The 13,642-nt window shown below is 43.6% G+C and overlaps 2 protein-coding genes across 2 annotated transcripts in view; one reads left to right on the top strand and one right to left on the bottom strand.

The window, feature by feature from the left end:
• Positions 1–1,627: 1,627 nt before the first annotated feature.
• On the bottom strand, positions 1,628–4,534 carry LOC147597424 (uncharacterized). The gene is made up of 2 exons (XM_086768043.1): positions 2,356–4,534; positions 1,628–2,124 (listed from the first exon to the last, which is right to left on the bottom strand). Exon 1 carries the CDS (start codon positions 3,651–3,653, stop codon positions 2,571–2,573), a length of 1,083 nt encoding a protein of 360 aa, XP_086624169.1. The 5' UTR covers positions 3,654–4,534; the 3' UTR covers positions 1,628–2,124; positions 2,356–2,570.
• The window catches only part of KAT6A (lysine acetyltransferase 6A), a 53,185-nt gene continuing 42,312 nt past the window's right edge, over positions 2,770–13,642 (top strand). The window contains exons 1-3 of the mRNA XM_086768042.1: positions 2,770–2,875; positions 4,727–4,776; positions 4,890–5,660. Coding sequence (XP_086624168.1) covers positions 5,058–5,660 — 603 coding nt within the window. The 5' untranslated portion in view covers positions 2,770–2,875; positions 4,727–4,776; positions 4,890–5,057. The remainder of the gene's footprint in view (positions 2,876–4,726; positions 4,777–4,889; positions 5,661–13,642) is intronic.

Here is a 13,642-nt window from a genome sequence, read left to right as displayed (position 1 = left end):
TCACTCTATTACAGCACTTCTAAATTTAAAATAACTATTTATGATTTTAATATAATCACTTTATTTTTAACACAAAAGTACTGTAAAGATTATTGTATCAGCCTGAGAGGCTCTTGGAGACTGTATTAACGGGAGCCATATAGGTATCACAGACAGAACGCAGCAACACATAGTTAAATTGGCCAGTAACACAATGCCTTTATACATTTGGTTCTCGGAGAAACTCAAACCTTTCTGTTTTTAACCTGGACCTTAAAATCAACAGTCATGGGATATGTCTTTTCAATACAGGCATTTCTTTTTTGTCTCATGAAAGACAATTCAGTTTTGACTATATTATACATTGTTTAAAACCTACCACTTCCCTCTGATTGGTTGCACCCATCATAAAAATTGCTTCTATTTTACCCAGTTCATGATGTTGTCACTTCTCTATTTTTCCTGCAGTTACTTCAGTTTGTTTAGCCATCAAGAACGTTGGTGCCAACACAAAAGCCACCATAGGGTAATTAATTATTTCTGCACACCAAAGGAAAAGGTTGTTGAGGGAAAAGGGGAAATATGTTTCTGCTTTAAAATCAGACAGGTTTATTAAAGTATCTTGCTGGCACCTGCAGAGAACAATTTGCAGTTACACCACTGTTTACTGCTGCAGAAATGCTGCCTGGCGGCTTCTAAACTGTTAGCAAGAAGATCACGTTTTGTTCTGAAAGTCAGTCCCCACAGTGGCTCAGGAGCTTATATAAGCTGGAACCTAAAAGAACATGGCAGAAGATGCTGCCAGAACAGAATTTCATTTTGCTGGTTAATTTACTGGCAGCCTGAAAACTGCTCATTGAAGGGTACTCTCCTTCAGTTACAGTACGTGAACCCCTAGAGAAACCTAAGCAGTCAGAGAGCAGTGCTACAAAATGGTGTTGCCAAACCGTGCGGTCCTTATGATAAAACAATTCCTTACCATCTGTAGTTTGCCATATGCTGGAATTTTGATGATTTAACTGTTAGCCTGTGCTGTGAAAATAAAAAGGAGAGTAGAAAAAAACAGGCTATCTTTTAATTTATAATAGTCAACAGAAACAATTACTTTTCCAAGGGTGCTAATAATAACCTACTGCCAATTTTGAAACAGAATAGAGTCTATAGACTGACGCTCCGTGTTGTATGAACAAAACTGGGTTTCACTGTTACATACTGAATCCTCTTAGTCTTGCTTTACTTTCTTATCTGGATATTACATTTATATCTCCATTCGCTTTTCTGAATATAGTGCCACAGCCTTGTAATTTAAGGCATTGGAAGCCATGCAGCATGGAACCACCTGAAGACTCGGGAAGAGGTGGGAGAAGAGCTTAATTTGTAGGGAAAATCCAACTCTGACAAGACAAGGCCAGACCTCTACAGGCCTCTACGTGGCAGAAGCAGAACTGTTTGTACAGTACCTTATACAATAGCACTTCAAACTCCGTTGGCTTCAAGTAACATGTAACTTACTGAAAACATTTAACTTTTGCACTGAAAGACCTGTTAAAACATCAAAAGAGTTCTTTTTGCTCAAAAGAGAAATTTCTCACCTCAAGACACTAAATAAAGCCATTCAGAAAACATGACACATTTGTTTTATCAAGTCTGTCTCCACAGCATTTCTTGAGATTTTTTTTTGTTTTCTAGAAAGGGAAGCTCACATGAAAGTTTACACGATAGTCATCCTTTAAGGCAATGGTGAAAAATGCCAGCTTTATAATGTGCACACACAGCTGGTAAACTGAGCCAGAGGTTAGAAAAGGTTGGAGCATTGCACGCAGCACAAGCCACGCAGGATGGATAACAAAAAGAGATCCTTTCCATCAAATACAACCCAGGAGAGAATGCTGTAAAATGAGAATTTGCCCTTTGCTCATTTCTGCCGACTTTCAGCACGCGCTAGTCCAACGTTGCACCTCTGCAGAGCAGAAGAGAGCCACGCTGTCCTACAAATTAGCCAAGGGCGGACCTCTGCTCCCGGACAGACTCCTTTTGATTTCGGTGACACACAGCCAACTCCACACAGCCAAGGCCAAAGCACCAGCACGGCTCCCAAGTTACTCCCTTGGAGAACAGCTAATACTTTGGCAACGTATTTTTACTCTACAAAATAAAAAGTATCAAAGCTGTCAGAGACGTACAGGCATTACCTCACAAAGATGCCTAAGGACAGAGCGCGCGCAGCGGAGAGGGACAGGCAAGGCACAGCCGTTCTCGAGCTACGCGGTATCGTTATTGCAGAATTTACATCACACCGGTACCTTCCAGCCAGGAAAAGCCAGGGTCAGTGCTCCAAGCGCAAGCTTAATGAAGCCTAAGAGACGGACTTCCTACCTTACAGGTTATAACCCTCTTTGACCGGCGTCCGATCGTTAGCCCAAGCCCTCCAGCCGCTCCCGCCCGCTTCTCGGCGGCCGGAGCAGCCGGTAGCCATAACCCTGGTCACAGCCTCGCGGCTTCGGCGCGCGGAGGGCTCCCGCCCAAACGCGGTCTCCCGCCAGCCTTCGCCGGGCGCCGCCGTCTTCCCGCCCCGGCCCCTCGCGCTCTGCTCACACGGCGCCGCAGGCAGCCCTCAGCGGCTGGCCCCGGGGCGGCGGCCCCGCCTCTCCTCGCCGCGCGCTCCCGCCAACGGCCCGCTCTGCCGCAGCCCCGTCTGCGCGGCTCTTCCCGGCGGCGGCCGCTCCCGCCCCGCCGCGCTGTTCCCCGCGCGCGCCCCCGCCCGCCGCGGGCTGTTCCCCTCCTACGCCCCCTCCCCCCGCCGCAGAGCTCCGGGCCCAAGATGGCCGCCGTGTCAGTTTCGGGCTTCGCCGCCGTCCGGCCTTTTCCTCTCGGTTCCCGTCTGTCGCAGGCCTCGGTAAGTAGCGCTGGCGGGACCATGTCGGCTCGGGTGCCTGGCGCCGGGGAGTCTCGGGGACAGGCGGCTGGCGAGCTCCGTAGCCTGTGGAAGGGGAAGGCCCGCTGGGCGCTCCAGGCTCGCGGCCTGTTCCGGCCCCGCCGCCGCTCTGCGCCAGGCCCGGACCCGGCCGCCCGCTCCCCTGGGGCCCGCTGGGCCTACACCCTGGGGAGGCGGCGGCCACAGCATGGCGCGGCTGAGGCGGGCGGTTCAGGCCGGGGGGTCGCGGGCTGAGCTCCTCTCTGTCTCTAACGCGAGAGAGCGCGGCTGAGGCGGGCGCGGGCGCGGGCCTGGCCGAACGGGTACGAGGAGCCGGGCTGCGCTGCCCGTCTCCGTGGGGGCGAAGAACGGCGTGGGGCGCGGCCGACTCCCGGAGCTGCGGCCTGCGCCCCGTTTCTCCTGATTCCGTTCGTGCGAGTGCTTCGACTGAGGCAGTGCGCCCCTCGGGGCGCCGTGCGCGGGGCCTGTCCGGGATGGGGATGAGGACGAACGGTAGCAGGTGCAGAGGCCGCTTGTCACGCAGATAGCTAGCGAGCGACCCGGCGTTGGGACTGTCCCGGTATCGCCCCAGCCTGGCCGGGCGGTTACGTAACGCCCTGCGCACGGAGCTCAGCTGGGGACGGAGCGCGGCGTCCGCCTCGGCTCCGGAGCCCCGGCGTGCGCGTCGGCTGGGCACCTCGGGAGCGCAGTTTCGCTCTGCCGGACAGGCCGGTCTTGGGGGCGGCGTTTCCCTTTGCATCTGTGGTTCGCGGGGTAGAAGAACTCTAGGCGGGCACTGTATCCTTTCTGGTCTAAACAGTAGCTCTGAACCTTTCCAGTACTGGCTGTACGGAGCTGTGCAATTGAGTCTGATATCTGTATGCAAATATGTTCTATGTGTTGATAAATTATTCTGTGCTTACTAGAAAGCAGAATGGGAGAACTGCGTTGACGACTAGCTCGTGACTAAAACTTTCCTTGCAGAAAATAATGATTCCTTTAAATAAACAGTTTATAAATCCTCCTTGGTTAGTGTACTTTTGCAGTAGAACCTCAGCACGATGTACTGTTATCACACTTAGGAAAGGTCTTTGTTAAAGACAATTAAAGGCTGTGAAGTATAACCTAATACTCTTCTGTATGCATCTTTAATTAGCAGGGGCATAAGTATTCCTTCTTCATTGTGTAGGGTCACCTGTTACTTTGTCCTCAAGTGTTTTCAGTGTACTTCATCTGTACTGAAGATTATAATGTATTCTTCTTTTCTATGGTCTCTGAAAGTGGAACGTTTAATTACAATCTCTGGCTGCGTTTCTTAACTTTTTTTCTCGATGGAACAACTGTCATAGCTTTTCTTAGCAGGAGGGAATCAGACCTATGATTACGCTCTTGGAAAAGCTCTGAAAGTTTCTTACCATTTGCTCGAGACTCTTGGCTATTGCTACTGCTTTCTATTGAAGTTTCAGGCAGTGTCTTCCGTGTGCAAAAATGAAGAAAGCTACTGCTTTTTAAATATCTTTATTGTGGTCCCCTCCCCCCAAATATTAATTTAGGTTGTGCTCAGCAATGATATAAAACTTGGTATAGAATTTATACTGACTTATGGATTGAAATAAAAAGGGCACACTTTTTTCTCTAGGTTGTATGGAGTTATTTCAGTGTTAAAACATGCTTTTATTAGTGAAGATAAAACCTTAAGTATTACTCCAGTGTTTCAGAACTGTAGTAGTGGATTAAAACTCTGCTGTGTGTTTAATGCATTGATGTTGGCTGCTGATTTTTTTTTTTTCCTAACTGTTCTTTGGAAATGTCTCTCTTCTTGTTTTCTTCCAGGCCTAATGTTACAGTTCTTCTGATTGTGAATGTGCAGACCAGGAGCTGAGGTGAGATATGCTGAAATCTTTATACCTTTGTGGAAAAACTTTCTGTGAGGCTGTTATGGGATTTATTGGAAAGAATGAGGAAATTTCTAATTGTCTTGCTTTCCTCTCTTCAGTGTGAAGACAAATAATGTTTGAGAAAGGAGGAGTGATTCAGAACAGAAAACGTGTATGCTATGGTTAGCTGGTTCCCATCATTCAAGAATCTGTTTTCTCATTGTGTGAAACTTGTTCAGCATCAGGATAAAGGATAACGACTCTATGGATATACAGAATTCTTCACCATGGTAAAACTCGCCAACCCGCTGTATACAGAGTGGATTTTGGAGGCAATCAAAAAGGTAAAGAAGCAAAAGCAGCGTCCTTCAGAGGAGAGGATATGCAATGCAGTGTCATCTTCACATGGTTTGGACCGCAAAACTGTTCTGGAACAGCTGGAGTTGAGTGTTAAAGATGGAACTATTTTAAAAGTCTCCAACAAGGGTCTCAACTCCTACAAGGATCCTGATAATCCTGGGAGGATAGCACTTCCGAAGCCTCGGAACCATGGCAAGGTGGATGGTAAACCAAACGTGGACTGGAATAAACTTATCAAACGGGCAATTGAGGGCTTGGCTGAGTCTAGTGGCTCATCCTTGAAGAACATCGAGCGCTTTCTGAAAGGTCAGAAAGATGTGTCTGCATTATTTGGAGGTAGCGCTGCCTCCGTTTTTCACCAGCAATTACGATTAGCTGTCAAACGTGCTGTTGGCCATGGTAGGCTCCTTAAAGATGGACCTCTGTACCAACTCAACACTAAAGCAACCACTAATGCTGATGGGAAGGAGAGTTTTGAGTCTCTTTCCTGTCTCCCTCCAGTATGCCTCCTTCCCCATGAAAAGGATAAGGTAAGACCCAGTTTGCATGGGCTTTTTCTTGTGGTTGATGAGATGTGTCAATACAGAGTCACAATTTGAGGCAAATGATTTGTTTAACTTGCATCTTCTAAGTCAGAGAGGACTAATGTGCGTTTCGGATCCTACTGTGTCCAGATTTCTAAGCATGATCAGAGGAAGTGTAATAGATCGTAATTTTTACTTTGGACCTGAAAACAGCAAATTAACTACTGCAGGGAAGTTAACTGTTAATGCTTCTGTACAGTGGAACTGAATGTATGATAACAGGCTTACTGTAGTTATGTTAGCAAAACATCGGAAGTAAGCCTCCTCACTTCAAGGTGAGTTGGATTTGCAAAGCAAACTTGATCATATTTTATTTTATTTGACTGCCAGTTCACCTTATTTGAGTACAGATAACAGCGAAGCGCTGATCAGCAATTACCACCTGATGCTGTCGTAGACATTGTTCCGTTGTTCACAATGGAAAAATCACTTTCCATCTCAGAGCAGCTTTGTTGTGAAGTAAAAGGAAAAGGTATATAGGATATAGCAGTTGAAAAGAAGAGTGGAATCAGAGGACGTAGAGAGCATGGGAATGCTGGAGTGAACACTCATGGACTTCTATTCCCTTTTGTGTGCCTCCTCCCACCCTTCTTAAATATAGTTCATGATACAAACTGAAGTATTTTGCTGTTGTTTTCTCTTATTTTTATGCTTTTTTTCTCCTCCTTTTTTACATCCTTCTGCATGCCTGAAGTCTTTGACCCTCCATTCCAACCTCAAGATTAAGTTGTTGGAGTGAAGTTCATACCTAGTCAGTATTTTTCCTGTTCTGTGTTACTTGGAGGCAGACAAAATTGGAGATCTGTCTTTGTTTATCAAAGACCAAACTGACAGTAGTTCATATCTTTGCACTTCTAGTATCCAGGACTTCTAGAATGTGAAAATTATTTTTTTGCTATCCATAATAGATAATTTTTTTTTTTTTCCAGCAGTATTGGAAACTTTTTTTTTGTTGTAAATATCCTCTTCAGGGATGAGTTCTTTGAGTACGTGCTGTTCATGTTTTTTCAAGTCAGCTTCACTCTGTAGTAAGAGGGCTGCTTCGTGATCTATTAGGGTTTGAAGACTTAAAACCCTAATAGATCGTAAAGCAGTAGGAGTCATCTTCCTAAAAAAAAAAATCTGCACAGCTGCTTTATCACTGAAGTTCTAATTTAACTGTGGGAGCTCTAGTGTGGACTCAGTACTGAACTAGTCAGGGTGTTATGTTGTGGGCTGGTGGAATGTAGGAAGTAAGTATGACTATGCTGAGAATTCCAGCAGCTTTCTCTATCCTTTTTTTGAAGTGTTCTGTCTACAAATGTTTCCTCGGTACTTCTCCAGCTATATCTGTAATGAAATCAGTATAGCTGTAGAATGGTATGAGACCTGGATGTAAACAAGCCTGGCACGTGAGGCAGCTGGATTGACTGGTAGTAACAGTGGAAAATATTAGCTCTGCATATTATTATTAACACAGTATGTTTCACAGACTATTCAGTCTTCTTGTAATGTGCCAAAACTCAGGACTAGCTTGATATTCTTTCAGATGAAGTGTTGCCTGGGGTTTTCTTAAAATGTGATAATATGGGCTACTATAAATACTGAATTTATTCTGGGGTTTGTTTTTTGTCCCTTGGAAAAATACGTGTATCAAGTCTTTGTGTGTATGCATAAATATAAACACATGCACACATATGTGTGTGTTCATCTTGGACTGTTAGGTATGCTCCCTAATTCCTTTCCACCTGCTCAGGTCTGAGCAGCTTGAACACTAAAAGTGTTGTTAGTAACTCTTTAATGCACAGTAGCTACAGTAGAAATTTTTCAAGGGATTTCTTCAGTAAGTTCTTCTGATATATATTTTTGTGTGTGTGTGGTTTAAACTTAACATCGCAGATTTCTGCTCTTCATGTGCTATCTCTGTGCTATGTAATCCGTGCTGAGTTTCATACTAGTTTCGTAAGTAGTTTTGAATATATGATATTAAAACATCTATGTAGATTCTGCCAGCATTAATTGACTGGCAAGTCAGTGGAAGCCAAAAGATCAGTTCCTATTCTACAGGATTTTTAGGACAGTATGTTGGTTGGTTGGTTGTTTTTTTTTTAATGCAGACGGTATGTGATAATCTTCCTTCACTCTGCTGTTTCATGTTAAATCTCAACCAGTTATGCAGGTGCAAAAGGCTTACTATGCTGTAGTAATTCTCGTGGTTTATTGAGTGCTTGAGAGTGATGAGGGATTTTTTGGGGGGAGGTTGTTCTGTTTTGTTTTCCTTTTTTCTTTAATGGCATCATTCAGTGCAGATTCTTTGGGAGTGCTGTAACAGTGTTGCTCTTAATGCTTCCAAGAGCCTTGGCAACAACATGAACAAAAGCTCAGCCTCCCAAACTTGAGAAATCCTAATTACCTGTCTCTTGTTTGCTGTTGTTAGTCTTTTATCCTTGCACTGTCTGGTCTTTAGCATCCATTTAAGAACTCTCTGTGTATTGTATGATCCAAATTTATGAATCTCAAAGGTGTAATATCTCTTCCTTTCATTTGTTCAAATGTAACTTCCACTGAGCTGCAAGTGCTTACCTGTCTGTTTGCGAGTAGTGTCATTTTGTTTAGATGCCTAGAAGTAAAGATTCAATTCTCGATATTTTCCTCTGTATTATGAAACTAGTACCTTGCAGGAGGTCTGTGAAAGTTGAGGCTTAAATTTTTTAAACAGAATAAACATAAAGCAGCACCACAGAAGCTTTGTTTAGTAAATATTATTTGCTTTTTTTTTTCCAGATCTTATTTTTTATTTTGGTGTTCAAGGGAAAAAAACACCTGGCAAGCTATCATGGTTTATCAGGTAGTAATGACATACTGCTGACATTATGGTTTTGAAATCCCTGGCCTAAAACCACTATTTGGAGGAAATCAAGGAAACAGGAGGAAAAAAAAAAAAAACCTGCTGGTGGGCAGAGCTCAGTGCTGAAATTTGCTCATCTGTTAGTGACCAGGGCTGACAAAAGAAGAGTTGTCTTTAATTTCAGTTTTAAGTGCTATGTGTGCCTTCAGTCATGTGTAGGCTTTAGGGAAGTGGCCTTTTCTTTCTTTTCAGTTTCCTGTAGTTTAGCAGCTAAAATGGGAATGGCAGTTAAGAGCTATTTTTGCATTCCTTGTGAAGTTTTGGACTAAACACTGGACTTCGGTGTTGTTTCTATGATGGGTGACAGACTGGCAACATTCAGGATACCTACCCCTGCTGTGGAAAGAAGGAAGAGGGGAATGGTGGCAAGTTGTTGCAATGCTTAAAAGTAAAGGGAGTGCATAGTGAAATTGTAATGAAAGAGAAGACGGTTGGGTGGCTGCCTCTTGTGTAGGTATCAGGCAAGCACTATCCCTTCAACATAGCTGGAAGTGAGGAAGTGTAGATGTCAGGCCTCCTATGTTAAGTCAGCCAAAGAGGTGATAAGCGTGGAGCAAAAAACGTTTGGTGCTGAGTCCACCATCCATCAGTGACATATGCAGGGAATGAGCAATGCTGTACAAGTTAGGCTCTAAAATAAGTAATCCCACTGTTCCACTGCAATTTCTACTGTAAAGCCCTGATAAATATGCATGAAAGATTTCTTCAAAGTGTAACTGTCACTTCTGTTTAATGTGTGATTAGTGTATTTGCAGATGGAAAGAGGATTTTTACTTTTTTAAATTTTTTTTTTTTTTTTTTTTTCTTGAGGAAAAATTGCTATATGCTAGTATGTGTTCAGAGGAACAGTTTTATTTCTTGAAACTTCCTACTAATTATTATTTTTACAAATGCTTTTTCTGAGATGAGAGTAAAAATTCTTTGGTGCTGCTTTGGAAACCATAACTTACCTTTAAATGAAAACCATATATCTTTAGATAACTGAGGGCAGGTGTTTTTTTTTGTCATCTTTATAAAAGCTAAACAGAATAAACAGAATGATACTATTTTAACATATACTGGCTATTGAAATGTCTTTGGGAATTAAAAGGCTTGGTATAAGTATGCAGAAAAAATGTAGAGTATCTTGATGAAATCTCCTGGGATATTTCACCACCACTTGGTGGAGTTTTTGGGTTTGTTGTTGTTGTTCATGATTCGGGCAGGTGCTGTAGATGTGATTTAGGAAGTCAATCTTATTTATACTGACTCCTTGCATCTCTGCCAGAGGTCACCACAGCCATGGCAAAGATAAAGCAAGTGGTGTTTTGCCCCTCAACTGCTGCGGTTTGTAGCCCAGTTTATTTCTATTAAATGAAATTGTTGGTTTGAGTTAATGTTTTGTGTTGCAAAATTCAGCTGCTGCTGGAGGGCGAGAGTCTCCGATCAAGGGACAGAGAGGGCAGCACAGGGTGGTAGCCTCTTTAATCATCTCTGTTGTGAACTTGCACATCATCTGAGGCCTTGGTGCGTGCTATTGAGTTGCAACCCATGCGAGCTACTATACCTTTGTTTTATCTGTAGCCCTAATACGTTTATTTCTTTGTTTACTTTTTGGCACAAAAGATGGGTTGCATTTGCCAGATAAGAAAGGCTAATTTCTCTCTCTTGTAAACACTTTGTTTAAATTACTCTGTCTGTGCTTTTGAAGCCCAAAAAGTAACAAGTGTCTGATGCTTATGTGTGGCTGTCAAATGCATATTATATTTTTAATTGTGAGAAACTTCTTATGCAGTTGTGTGCTGCATCTTTAGAATCCTGGGGCAAAGGATTGTAGATTGCAGTACTTTAAGAGTTAATTTGATCAGAAACTTTGAAATAGATAACTTGACCCACCCAAGCCCCCCCTGCCCTTTTTGCTGAAACAGAAGAGCTCATTGAACTTAATATTGGTCTGTCTTCCTGGTAGCGCTTATTTGTTGGGCTAGGTACCTAGTAGTTCAAGTCCTGTTGTGTTGGTGCTATACAAAAGCATAACTGAAAAGCATCTTGTTTTAGAAAGTTGGCATTTAGTGTGAATTAAGGCAATACTTGTGAGGCAGAGACCACAAGATAATACTGTGTATGTGACAAATAAAGGTCGTGGTAGCTAATATAGCTACATGCTGGGAATTTTATCATGTCTTTTAGTCATTACAAAACAAATGCATTCATGGTTTTGAGATTACAAAAAATTATCACTGTGTATTATGGCAATACTTACTGCAGGGTATATCTTCCTTTGGAATCATTTAGTATGATTTTAAAATTGTGTCGTATGATGGCCAGGCTAGAAGGAGGAACCCTTTAGTCAAAAACCAGTAGTGGGCGATCAGAATGTAGTACCTGTATGAAAGTCCAGGCAAACTTACCATATTAATGCAGCAATTTTTGGTAAGTGCTAAAGCTGTTTCCCTAGAATGCTCAAGTGTATTGTTCCATTACATTCGTGTTCTGTTTATCCATTCACTTTCAACAAAAACAGCAATAACATGTTTTACAAGTAGGAATTAAATTTACCATTTGTGTGTTCTGTGCATTATTTGTTTGCAGTATGACTACAATTAACAAGTACTGTTTAGAGGTTAATATAGTTCAGTACAATGTAAGAATTACTGCACTACTACAATACAGTAATATTTAGTACTGTTCATGAGCCAAGAGCTCTTTCCTGGTACATTGTTGTGAGAAGCTAAGCTGTAGTAAGATCATAGAATGGTTTCGGTCGGAAGACACCTCAGAGATCATCGAATTTCAACCCCCTTGCTCTGGGCAGGAACACCTTCTGCTAGACCAGGTCACTCAAAACCCTGTCCAGCCTGGCCTTGAACACTGCCAGAGATGGGGCATCTACACCTTCTCTGGACAACCTGTGCCAGTACCTCACCACCCTCACAATAAAGAATTTCTTCCTTATGGCTGATCTAAACCGACTCTCTTCCAGTTTATAAGCCATTGTCCCTTTTCCTATCACTACATGCCCTTGTCAAAGTCTCTCCCCAGTTTTCCTGTAGGTTCCCTTTAGGTACTGGAAGGCCGCTATTAAGGTCTCCCCGGAGCCTACTCTCCTTGAGGCTGAACAGCTCCAGCTCTCTCAGCCTGTCCTCACAGGAGAGGTGCTCTAGCCCTCTGATCATCTGCGTGGCCTCCTCTGGACTCACTTTAACAGGTCCACGTCCTTCTGATGTAGGGGCCTCCCCAACTGGACGCACTATTCCACCTCCCTTGGCCTGCTGGCCATATGTCTTTTGATGCAGCCCAGAATGCAGTTGGCTTTCTGTGCTGCAGGCGCGCGTTGCCGCCTTATGTGGAGCTTCTTGTCCACCAGCACTCCCAAATCCTCCTCAGGGTTGCTCTCCATCCATTCTCTGCTCAGCCTGGATTTGTGCCTGGGATTGCCCCAGCCCACGTGCAGGACCTTGCACTTGGCCTGGTTGAACTTCATAAGGTTGGCACGGGCCCACCTCTCCAGCCTGTCGAGGTCCCGCTGGATGGCACCCCTTCCCTCCAGCGTGTTGACTGCACCACACAGCTTGGTGTCATTGGCAAACTCAGTTCCACTGTCCTGTCGCTGACAAAGCTGTTAAACAGCAGTGGTCCAAGATTCAGGTCTTAAGGCTGGAAGCTCTAGATAAAGATAACTTGCTCTGCTTTTCTTTTGTTGACACTTGTTTACAAAACAGGTTAAAAGGCTGAAATAATTTTTATTGTTATTATTTAAAAACAAATACAATGTTAACACATCAGCTAACTGAAGAAGTTGAAATAATTGATGTACATGTTGGGTGTTTTCAGAGGATTGGAATTTGGGAATTTCATCTTGGGATGATAGTAGGACTGTTTCTTCAACAATTAAAAGGAAAATACAGATGGTATTAACTGATCTCCATTTGCAGTCTCCTTGAAGCTGTCAGTTAAAACCGGATACGGCTGTAGCAACCTTTTACGTAAATATCTTAATATTGTCCTGCAGCACAGCTGAGAGTGCAAAACCAAAATTCTGAAAGTGCTTCCTGAAAAAAATGAGGGAAACTTCTGTGTCTGAAAAACAGGAGGGATATTTAAAGCAGATTCCCTGTGCTGCTGTTTTGCATGTGTTCCTTATGGCATGTCTATTTTCTAGTTTTGTGTTGCTATTTGTATCTGTTGGTACTTATCAATCACTTCAGCTGTGGGTTACTATTCATGCAGCATCCTTTAGACCTTCTGTCTTGCATATACTAGTTCTAGATGCCAGTGTGCAGCCAAACTGTTTGTATCTTTTTAGAAAGTTCATATGCTTTGAGGGCATCATAGTTGTTTTGAAGGCCTTTAAGCATGCAATAGCTGTTGCTATATTGTGCCTGTTTTAGGTTAATAACTGTTAATTCCATGTCTTAAAGCAAAGGACTGTCCCATTACTGGTAAGGAAGTTATTTGTGGATTGGTTTGTCCTGGGTGGAGTATGTAAATTATCTGCAGCCAGAGCATTGTAATTACCTTTTCAGAGCTCACCCTTGCTCTCCAGGGGTGCTCTTCAAGCTTTGACTCCCAGCTGGAGGATTAGGATTTGCTGCATTCCAGCTGGTTCTGTGAAAGAGAAGGCTGTAGTTCTGTCAAAAGAAAATTGTGATTGATAACAGATGGCCTCCATCTATACTCTTGTGTAACTCTGGAAACTCAGGTGCTAAAAAATTACTTTGAACTTGATTCACTCGGTTACTGAACAGGTGAAGTAGCTCTTAGAGCAAGTGTAAGCATGTCAGAAATGTTACTGTTACGGACGGGTGTGAGTGGCTGCTATAAGGCAGTGCATTTAGGGTGAAATAGCGCGGCAGTGCGTGCTTGCAGCACAGAAAGCCAACTGCATTCTGGGCTGCATCAAAAGACGTATGGCCAGCAGGCCAAGGGAGGTGATTCTGCCCCTCTATTCTGCTCTTGTGAGACCCCACCTGGAATAGTGCGTCCAGTTGGGGAGGCCCCTACATCAGAAGGATGTGGACCTGTTAAAGTGAGTCCAGAGGAGGCCACGCAGATGATCAGA

This window comes from Chlamydotis macqueenii, chromosome 27 (assembly GCF_036417535.1).
Source record: "Chlamydotis macqueenii isolate bChlMac1 chromosome 27, bChlMac1.mat, whole genome shotgun sequence".
Taxonomy (NCBI): Eukaryota; Metazoa; Chordata; class Aves; order Otidiformes; family Otididae; genus Chlamydotis; species Chlamydotis macqueenii.
The sequence above is the reverse complement of the archived record's forward strand: the minus strand, read 5'-3'. Positions and strand labels throughout refer to the sequence as shown.